Source organism: Sander lucioperca, chromosome 10 (genome assembly GCF_008315115.2).
Source record: "Sander lucioperca isolate FBNREF2018 chromosome 10, SLUC_FBN_1.2, whole genome shotgun sequence".
NCBI lineage: Eukaryota > Metazoa > Chordata > Actinopteri > Perciformes > Percidae > Sander > Sander lucioperca.
Genome location: NC_050182.1, coordinates 38892168 through 38902191, shown reverse-complemented (window position 1 = coordinate 38902191; position 10024 = coordinate 38892168). Strand labels below are relative to the sequence as shown.

The 10024-nt window shown below is 47.3% G+C and overlaps 1 protein-coding gene across 3 annotated transcripts; it reads left to right on the top strand.

The window, feature by feature from the left end:
- The first annotated feature begins 780 nt into the window (after nucleotides 1-780).
- Nucleotides 781-9866, top strand: tcaim (T cell activation inhibitor, mitochondrial). 3 transcript variants are annotated; one of them, XR_004898679.1, is made up of 12 exons: nucleotides 781-876; nucleotides 1038-1238; nucleotides 2216-2348; nucleotides 2566-2716; nucleotides 2797-3052; nucleotides 4520-4642; nucleotides 4906-5003; nucleotides 5711-5802; nucleotides 5914-6146; nucleotides 6229-6360; nucleotides 8540-8845; nucleotides 9016-9866. XR_004898679.1 is itself a non-coding variant. In XM_036006804.1 (12 exons), the coding sequence occupies exons 2-12, from the start codon at nucleotides 1204-1206 to the stop codon at nucleotides 8933-8935; spliced, it is 1479 nt and encodes a 492-aa protein (XP_035862697.1). In that variant the 5' UTR covers nucleotides 781-876; nucleotides 1038-1203; the 3' UTR covers nucleotides 8936-9866. The 3 variants fall into 3 exon arrangements, 2 of the variants coding, with proteins under 2 accessions (XP_035862697.1, XP_035862698.1); XM_036006804.1 differs by having other exon boundaries at nucleotides 8540-8726; nucleotides 8897-9866; XM_036006805.1 differs by having other exon boundaries at nucleotides 8540-8794; nucleotides 8986-9866.
- The last annotated feature ends 158 nt before the right edge of the window (nucleotides 9867-10024 follow it).

The following is a 10024-nucleotide window of genomic DNA, read 5'->3' as shown; positions in this document are numbered from 1 at the left end:
CTGCAAACATCACTGAATTTCTTCAACTTCAAAAGAGTCTTTCAAAAGAGTTTCCCCATTTGATTGTTGTTGTTCCAAGAGGTGAAGCCAATAGTACAATATACTTTAACAAGTCAATACAGAATATCAAAATCACATCTTTACAAAGTCCTCAAAAGTTCTCCAACTTCCCTGACAGGCCTGTGACATCACCTGGGCCCACTCATTCCGGGGCGGATGGCATGAGAAGGTAGACATGTTGGCTGAACAGTCATTAAAACAGTTAACACACACACATACAGGTAGTGGTTCGAACTATCATTTATCAAGGACTACGCACACAACAGCTGGAGGAATACTGGGACTACAGTTAGACAGGAAGACAACTATACAGGACCAGGAACATGTAGGTCTAGGCGAGCTGAGGGAAGAGAGCAGCTCATACAGGATTAAACCAAGCTCTCTAAACTGGACAGTGCACACACTGTAATGAACCAGACTACTGCATGCAAGCATGTATCAATGGATGCATGATAAGAAAAGAAGGGAATTAATATCAGGACTAATTGATGAAGGACACGGTGTTAAACAGTGGGAATGGCTTCATGCAAAGTGCACAATCTTCCATTCCTTACTTTACAGTAACAGGAATAATAGAGAAATATTTCTTTTGTCTTGCTGCTAATCTGCTACCACACCCACAGTCCAGCAGGTGGCGGCAATGCAGCTGTGCTACCGCAACACAGCCATTAAAACCCAAAGAAGAAGGAGGAGGAGGAAAACACTACTGTCTATGGGAAAACAACAGCAGCTGACAGTGACAGTGAAGTAAAGCTGGCGGGGCTTCGGTGAGGGCAGACAGGCTCCGTTACCGGGCTGTTTGTTGGCAGGGGCCAGGTTAACAACCTCCACTAACACACACACACACACACACACACAGCTAACCCTTTCTATATGTGGAGCAGCTAGCAGGAGCCATGTTGTGTATCTGTCATTGAGAAGCTGTAAGCTGATCAGTAATACTGATGGGTGTCTAACGGGTTTCTCTGTGTGCTCAGGGAGTTACAGCTGGTTGGCTGGATGGGTTTCTGCTGGGTGCTGTGAGGACACTTTGTGAGGACATTTCGGGGACCTGCTGCTTTGCTCTGACAGCCGGTCTGCTGCTGGTCCGGCTGCAGAGACCACGATGTGACGCTCCTCTGCTGACCAACAATCAGCAGCAGAATGTCTGTCAGCTGCCTGCTGAGAAACACCTTCAGGTACCAGCAGGCTGTGGGACAGGGCTGTGCATGTGTAGTTCAGGTACCAGCAGGCTGTGGGACAGGGCTGTGCATGTGTAGTTCAGGTACCAGCAGGCTGTGGGACAGGGCTGTGCATGTGTAGTTCAGGTACCAGCAGGCTGTGCTGTGGGACAGGGCTGTGCGTGTGTAGTTCAGGTACCAGCAGGCTGTGGGACAGGGCTGTGCGTGTGTAGTTCAGGTACCAGGGACAGGGCTGTGTGTGTGTGTGTGTGTAGTTCAGGTACCAGCAGGCTGTGGGACAGGGCTGTGCGTGTGTAGTTCAGGTACCAGCAGGCTGTGGAACAGGGGTGAGCATGTGTAGTTCAGTTACCAGGGACAGGGCTGTGCGTGTGTAGTTCAGGTACCAGCAGGCTGTGGGACAGTAGTGTGTAGTAATGTAGGTCAAAGTTGAAGGTCTACTACCAGAACGATGGCAGCCATTAAATAGATCTTTGCCAGGTAGACAGTGTGCAGGAGTTTGTTTTGCAGCTTTAGGGAACAGTACAGTGCTTTTTATTTTAAAGCTTTTTATTGCATATAGAAGATCATAACGTCATTGTATTCTGGATTTTAAGGTTACTCATTTTATATTGTTGCTTATATTTATTAGTGTTAAACATGTTAATATCTGTCAAATATACATCCACTGTATATGCTGCCATATCCACCTGCCTCAGATATATAAGCAACCTGTTATATTTGTAACTATTATACTATGATAACTCTTATAATATATAACTATAATAAACTGCATGTTGTTCAGATAAAAACCCAGTTAGATGATCACTGCGGGGCATTAAGAGGGTTAGGGTTAGAAGAATTGTCTGAAAACCAAGCGATTGATCGATTAATCAACAATCAAAATATTGATCATGAGTTGAGAACTACTTAGACACTCAGTGTCCACCCCTGACTGTAGTTTATATTCTTCATCCCTGTCTTCTTTCTCTGTGCAGGCTGGAGAGGAAACACGTGGCCACACATTTGGTCCAGCGGAGAGCGCTGTCCGGGGCCGACGCCGTCAACGCACTCAGACCCTTCTACTTTGCAGTCCATCCTGACTTCTTCGGTCAATACCCCAGGGAACGGGTACGTCTCATACATACCAGCAACTGTGTAGAGTCCAAAGAAATATTGTGTTGTAGAAACAACTCTGAAGTGATCTATTAACACTGTGAGGTGTTCAGGTGGTCAGGAGTGTGTTTGCAGACAGGTGTAGCGCTGTGCTGGTCGTGATCACAGGACTAACTGTCATCACGCACAGAGCTTCACCTCACGCTTTAACACCCACTGTTGTGTTTTACAGGAAGTGAATGAGAATTCGTTAAAGAGGCTGAATGGCTATCTGGACAACCTGCAGAAGCCCGGCTCGCGCTCGGTGCAGCCAATGAAGCTCACCTTTTACGTCAGGGACACAAAGGACGGCAGTGATGTGCAGCCAGAGCTCCTCGCTTCGGGTACAGCTTTCATTGATATGGCTCATAATATTTGTGAGATCTGTCTTTACAAATCTAAAAGCTCCCTGGCTGGTTCTCAGGGTTCCGGCCAGTGAGTTTCACTCTGCACACAAACGATGTCCTGAGCACGGTGAAGAACGTCCTGAAGTCGTGCAGCCTGCCCACGGAGCACATGGAGGGACTGGCAGCAAGTGCAGAACCATCTAAAAGTCCAGCGGAGGCAGGGCTGCCCTTCTACAGACCTATCAGATGGGATAAGAGCTACTACACCTTCACTGGGTTCCGAGACCCTGAGCAGGAGCTGCAGCAGGCCCGGAGAATGGAGCCCACTCTAATGTTAGTAACACTGGAGCGCAGCGCTTCGTCTGCACTCCCAGTTACAACTGACCTACACACAGACACAAAACCACAGGCTCAAATATCATAAACAGTTCAGACCACTGTACGTTCCCGGTTGTCTATAGGTTAGGGGAACTCCACCCATTCTTAAAATCCATACATGCTATTGCTGTAGTCTAACACAGTCCAGACATATAACGAAATATAGAGGATGCAGTGAGACAGATGTTGTAGAGGACACTGAGAGCAGCAGGGAAGTGCTGGGAGGGTTTCACACCTGAGAGCTCTTCAACAGAATCAAGACACCAGATTGCAGTCTACGGAGCAGCTCCACACCAAAAGTTTGAGAGAGAGAGAGAGAGCAGCACTAACACTGACTCGTCCGTGGATATAACACATTCTTCCCCTCTAAACAAACCAGAATCAAAATGTTGATCATGACATTGATGTGCGAGCTTTGCAGGACTTTGGTCAGTTTGTGTTTTTGAGCTTTGGACGGAGCTAGGCCAACGGTTTCCCCACTGCTTCCGGTCTGTATGCTAAGCTAGGCTAGGCTAACCAGCTCCTGACTCCAGCTCTGTACTGAACAACTCCATTCCATTTTATGCAGTGTCAAATCCTAACACAATTAATCTCAGGACACTTTACAGATAGAGCAGGTCTAGACCACACTCTAGATCAGTGGTTCCCAACCTTTTTTCCTTGGTGCCCCCCCTACTTATGTCTAAGAAAAGCTGAGCCCCCCCTCCGAAACCGAAGTTGAGGTAACTTTCCCTTACTTTCTTTTTTGATACAGAGGAGTTATCAGCACTTTTACGTTTCTCCGCCATGTTTCGTTCATAAAATAGTGATGCCGTGGCGGCAGGAAAAACGAGGATGATAGCAGCTAGCAGCTAGCAGCTGACCTGATGACAGCAGGGTCCCAGGTTAAGAGGTCCCGGAGGTTTGACCTACTAAGTAGCCTGCCGACAAGTTTAAGCAAGAACAAAAATATATAGTTTTTAATACTGACTTTTGTATACATTATATATTCTAGTGTATTATCATAATTTGTTTAACATTTTTTTTTTTTTTTTACCTCAACCTCAAACCAGATAAAGACTTGCGCCCCCCCTGTGATCTTTGCCGCCCCCCTTACGGGTCCCCGGACCCCAGGTTGGGAACCACTGCTCTAGAATTGTAATATAGAACATACGACTGATATCCATCTGCTCATCTCACTCTCGGAAAGATAGTGAAAGATTTATAGTGAGGGAAGCTAGTTTAAACTCTAACGGGGCATTTATTAATAATAATGAGAAGTGAGGCAGACCTTTAGAGAAATATGTGACATTGGGCTGGCATTCAGGCATTTACTATTCTGTTAGCAGACTATTTGACCTGTTTCTGTGTTCTGCACACCAGGATAGATCTATTCATTCTTGTGATAGTCTGAGTGGTTTCGTGTTGCCTTCTCTTTGTCAGCTCATGGCTGAGAAACAATGAGCCCGAAGCCACCAAGAAGTACAGTGCTAGTCTTCCTCGGAGAAAAGAGCTGAACAGACTGAAGAAGGAACTGTGTCACAACTTCGATCTGGCTGATATCAGGTACACTCCACTCTACCCTAACACTTAGAAAGCGCTGCTGACAACACTGTAGCCCGTCTGAACAAGCAAGCGTCCTGCTCTCTGCCTCTCAGTGGAGAGAGCTTAGGGAGTCGGTAGTCACAAGTTTCCCCTGAAGCTTTGTGAGTCACTGCAGATTCTGATTTAAATGACAGAACAGTAAGGGTTCTTCTGGGGACAGGGACGTGAACTGTAGCTGAAGCTGTGTGCATATTCCATGCCGATGACGTGGGTTGTGTGTGCAGGTGGCAGAGCAGCTGGGGAGTGGCCCACCGCTGCTCTCAGCTTCAGAGTCTGAGCCGGCTGTCCCAGCAGAACCCCGAGGCCCTGATCAACCTGCAAGGTAAGGAGTCTCCCTGAGGACAGGACGTCCTGTATGCACTCACAGCGCACAGTCGTCGCAGTCCGTCTCTCTGTCTGTCTGTCTGTCTGTTTCTTCTTATCTATATGCAGAAACATACATACCAACAACAGACCAAAAAAAATAGAAATCACCATGGCTTATTCTTACTTTTCTTGCGGACGTCCAGACGCCAGGTGGTTGGGCTGTTACATGACAAAACGAGTGCTGTGTTTCAGTCTGTGTGGACTAGGGCTGTCCCTGACTGAAGAAGTTCTTAGTCGGATAACTTTTGTTTTAATCGGTGAGTTGATCTGTGCGCTTTGATCCGTCGCTAAGATCGAAAAGTGCGATACAAATGCAGTCAATTTACAGATGTAAAATGCAGTTTCTCCGCAAAGAATCATGCAAAAGCAGCACTTTTAATCTTGTGTGTACCTGAGATGTGCTCAGAAGTTCCTTGGAAATAAACCATTCAGCATGAAAAGTATAACAAGTGACCAATCAACTAAAGAAGCCTTAGTTGACTAAGACCAAAACGACCGATTAGTCAACTAATCGACAAGCCCTGGTGCATTGTTCCTGCAGCAGCGAGAGGTCATTATTAGTTAGGAAAGATCTCACCTGATGTAGAGCTCTAATTTCCCAGCTCTGGTTGGTTTTACATCCAGCTGATGAACCCCTTTATTCTTTTACTCCGCCCCCTGCAGGACACACCGTGGTGTTTGCTGACCAGTCGGGGATGAACGCCTCAGGACACATCATGCTGGGAACCATGGACGTTCATCATCAGTGGACCAAAGTAATGCAGCTGCAGTGCTTCTGCTGTCACATCCTCTCTGTGCTCCTCTCTGTGTCCTAACCCCCCCCATACCCCCACCCCGACCCACCCCCTCTGCCTGTGTGTCTCCAGCTGTTTGAGCAGCTGCCCGGGTACCGCAGCCTGCAGCAGCAGACGGACTGGCTAAAGGAGAGGATCAGCCTCCTGCTGGGTGGGACTCAGGTGGTCCACGTAGAGAGGCTGGGCCCGGTCCAGCCCATCGCAGAGCACTACAACACCCTCAGCACCTTCCACAAGACCCTGATGTCCCGCCGGCTCCGCCTGCACCCCCGCAGCCTGCAGGGGCTCACCATGCTGTTGGAGAAGTACGCCACGTCACATTGAACGCCTCACGTGACACGCTGCTGTGCACTTTCATTCAGACGCTGTTGTTTGTGTTGATCGCAGTGACCGCTCTAACCCCAGTCTACACGAGATGGGCCACTTCATCATCCCCACCAACTGTGACCCCCCCAAGCTGCAGGTCTTCCTCCAGAGCCAGGCGCACGAGGCCAGACAGCGCACGCAACACAAAAACCAGTGAGTCAAACAGATGGCTTTGCTCTAAAAGTCAATGATTCCAGTCATTGCTTTGCTAAATCACTGGGTCATGGTACACGGCTGGCAGTCCGAGTCCAGCGTGCAGTCTAAATGATGACGTCATTCTAAGGCTACATTTTCATTGCTACGTTATGGTTTAAAAATGAATATCTTTAGCTACATTCCCCCTGCTCTGACGTTTCCCCCTCTCATTCCCCCTGCTCTGGTGTTTCCCCCTCTCATTCCCCCTGCTCTGACGTTTCCCCCTCTCATTCCCCCTGCTCTGGCGTTTCCCCCTCTCATTCCCCCTGCTCTGACGTTTCCCCTTCTCATTCCCCCTGCTCTGGCGTTTCCCCCTCTCATTCCCCCTGCTCTGACGTTTCCCCCTCTCATTCCCCCTGCTCTGACGTTTCCCCCTCTCATTCCCCCTGCTCTGGCGTTTCCCCCTCTCATTCCCCCTGCTCTGACGTTTCCCCCTCTCATTCCCCCTGCTCTGGCGTTTCCCCCTCTCATTCCCCCTGCTCTGGAGTTTCCCCCTCTCATTCCCCCTGCTCTGGCGTTTCCCCCTCTCATTCCCCCTGCTCTGGCGTTTCCCCCTCTCATTCCCCCTGCTCTGGCGTTTCCCCCTCTCATTCCCCCTGCTCTGGCGTTTCCCCCTCTCATTCCCCCTGCTCTGGCGTGTCCGAGCCCCTAAACCGGAGACATTTGGAAACTCTTCTGACCCGTTTTGGTTTGGAATCTGCGGGGTTGTGTTGCAGTCTCAACGGCCGCAAACGGAGACCTTTGGCAACACCGACACCGACGTTTCTCCTCCTGATTGGGTCTTATCAGTCACGACATCTCGTTCTCTGAGACTAACAGTACAGATCCACTTTTGCAACACGACTAAAGCGTGGTGTCGCGACGTCATACATCCATGGTTGATGCTCCACACCCTTGACCGGCAGCTGATTGGACGAACGCGTCACGTGGGTCTGGCTACTCCTGAATTTCAAAACGACCATCATGGCGGCTCGTTCAGAATACGATCTCGTATTTGACGAAAATAGTTCACCGAAACGTGTTTCTGAAAACATTTTAAGCGAGAAATAGGCCGTGCAGTTGCTGAATCTGTCTTCATTTCAGATCAACAAAGGTCAGTTTAAAAGATTTTCCTCTACTTTTTTTTCCCGTCATTACCATGGCTTTCTACCAGCAGCGGTCGGAGTCTCCACGCTGCCTCCTGTTTATGCTCAGTATACCAGAATGATGATGAGATATGAGGTTTGGGCGTTTTAGTTTAAACAGAGATTAGTTCTCCTACTGGAGATGAAACTTGTGTGCACGGAAATCGCTTTTGGCTCAAAACATCGTTTAAAAAAAACAAAACAGAGCAATGTAGATGTAGCCTAAATGCTGCGCTACATTCATGGTTTCAACACTAACATTCTGTTTGTGGAAGCAGCCACAGCAACTAACAGTCAACGTCACTGAACCAATGCATGAGGACTGAGAGGAGAGGGTGAGTTATAATAAAGCAGGATAGTGAGGACACAGCTGTTTCATACAGGAGACGAGCGTGGATCTACCGATGCACATCCAGGTGCCCATGAGACAGCCGTCACTGTTTGTGTCCAGTCTGCAGTGGAGTTCATACACTTCACTGATAAACTGAGAATTATATATAGAGTAACAGGGTTCATACATTTTGAAAAAAAAACTGGAAAAGTTATGGAATTTAAAAAAATTCCAGGCCTGGAAAGGTTTTGGAAACATAAAAAGACCCAGAAAGTCTTGGAAAAGTCATGGAATTATTTTTTTAACACAGCATAATAATATGTGATTAATAAATGTATTTCACGTCGTCTTAACCTCAACGTTCTATTCGGGGCGCGATATTACGAATCCCGCTATGAACCACATACATTGTCATTCATTTTATTGTTAAACCTCTGAGGGTAAACTTTAACACAGATTTATATTCTTATTGTATGATGTCGACTGACTTTTCAGGAAAACATAGTCATGGAAATTTGCCAAAAAGTATTGCGTATGAACTCTGAGAGTAATAAGCACACTATATGACGTATACGTCTTTGAACTAAACAGACCAGATCATTTATAGCAAATGATTTTTCTCAAATGTTTTCTGTGTTTGTTCAGTAATAAAGTGTGTGTGTGTGTGTGTGTGTGTGTCCAGGCTGCAGGCGGAGGAGGAGGCTGTGGTGAAGCTGTGTCTCCACAGTCTGTCTCTGAGGAGTCTGTCCAAGGAGCCCAGCGTCAGCTCCAGCCAGATGATCCGCTGCTGTAAACGGCTGGTGGAGCAGCGCTCCCCCCTCATGCAGGGCCTCCACTTCTGTGTCTCTCACTTCTACTCGGTCATGCAGGACGGGGACCTGTGTGTCCCCTGGGACTGGAAGGGCTGAGCTGCAGGGACACGCTCAGTCCAGGTGTTGGAGACACACATTTGTAGCAGTTAAATGTTGTTCAGGCAGGAAATAGACAGGTTTAATAAGTCTTCCACTTCTGTGTCTCTCACTTCTACTCGGTCATGCAGGACGGGGACCTGTGTGTCCCCTGGGACTGGAAGGGCTGAGCTGCAGGGACACGCTCAGTCCAGGTGTTGGAGACACACATTTGTAGCAGTTAAATGTTGTTCAGGCAGGAAATAGACAGGTTTAATAAGTCGGTTCATTTCCAAGGGAAACCTTTATTTAGTTGTTAATTCAAGCTGTGGGCTTGTCCAATAAGATGCACTTTATCCTCTTTCTAGAAATATGCAAAACGATTGACAAGAAAGGAAGAAGAAGAAACACATTTCTGCTGCATAATATTCAAATGTTTTCTCCCAAAATACTGGAGACTTTGACCTCTTCAAGAATCAGAACTGAAAGTTTGAGAACCAAACAGTGTTTGGTTGAACTGGGATGAGGGATGTGGGACCAGCCCAAAAGGTTGGGAACTAACTGACAGAGGTGCAATACGACTTAAGCTTTAAGACAAGGGTTGAGGCCTTGACATAGACACAATTTGACATAGTGTTGTTGTTGTGTGAGAAAGCATGGAATAATAAATGTGGTAAAGACACAATGTGCTCTAAACGTAGTAAATACAGAGGAGGGTTATTACTCTGATTGACAGACTGACACTAGACAGCCGGGACGAGTCAGAACAATGAACCATTTGGTACAAAGTGGAGTCTGACCACGTTGAGTCCCCCTGTTCTTTAGTTCTTTTATGGTGTTCACATGAAAAGTGACAGAAGTAGTTGTGTGAAGAACTTTGACAGCTCCACACACCTGACCAATCACTGCGTGAAGCGGATGTGAGGATCAGACACAGCTAGGAAAGATGGTGTGGAGAAATGATCCAACAGCCCTTTGTTTGAAGCACTGATGCCCTTTAGTGATCCATGTTGCTACTGCTGTTGCAGCATCAGAGGCCGATTGTTCATGTTGAAGTCAAACTGTAATTATATACATGGATCACGTCGCCAGACAATCCAGGAACACTGAGATTTTATAAAGTGTTATGTTAAAACACCTTGTGTGTCACGTGCACTTTGTGTGTGTGTGTGAGAGAGAGAGTGTGTGAGAGTGAGAGAATCCAGCATGTGGACTAAGATGTGTGATGATGGGTTGCATCACTGGACGCAGCTGTTTTGGATATATTGGACTTTACAGAA

Excerpts from the sequence above, each read along its gene's own strand:
- tcaim (XM_036006804.1), top strand. The coding sequence starts at position 1,204 with ATGTCTGTCAGCTGCCTGCTGAGAAACACCTTCAG. Across the intron at positions 3,053-4,519 it reads AGAATGGAGCCCACTCTAAT|CTCATGGCTGAGAAACAATG; the intron begins GTTAGTAACACT and ends TCTCTTTGTCAG. Across the intron at positions 5,004-5,710 it reads GGCCCTGATCAACCTGCAAG|GACACACCGTGGTGTTTGCT; the intron begins GTAAGGAGTCTC and ends CGCCCCCTGCAG.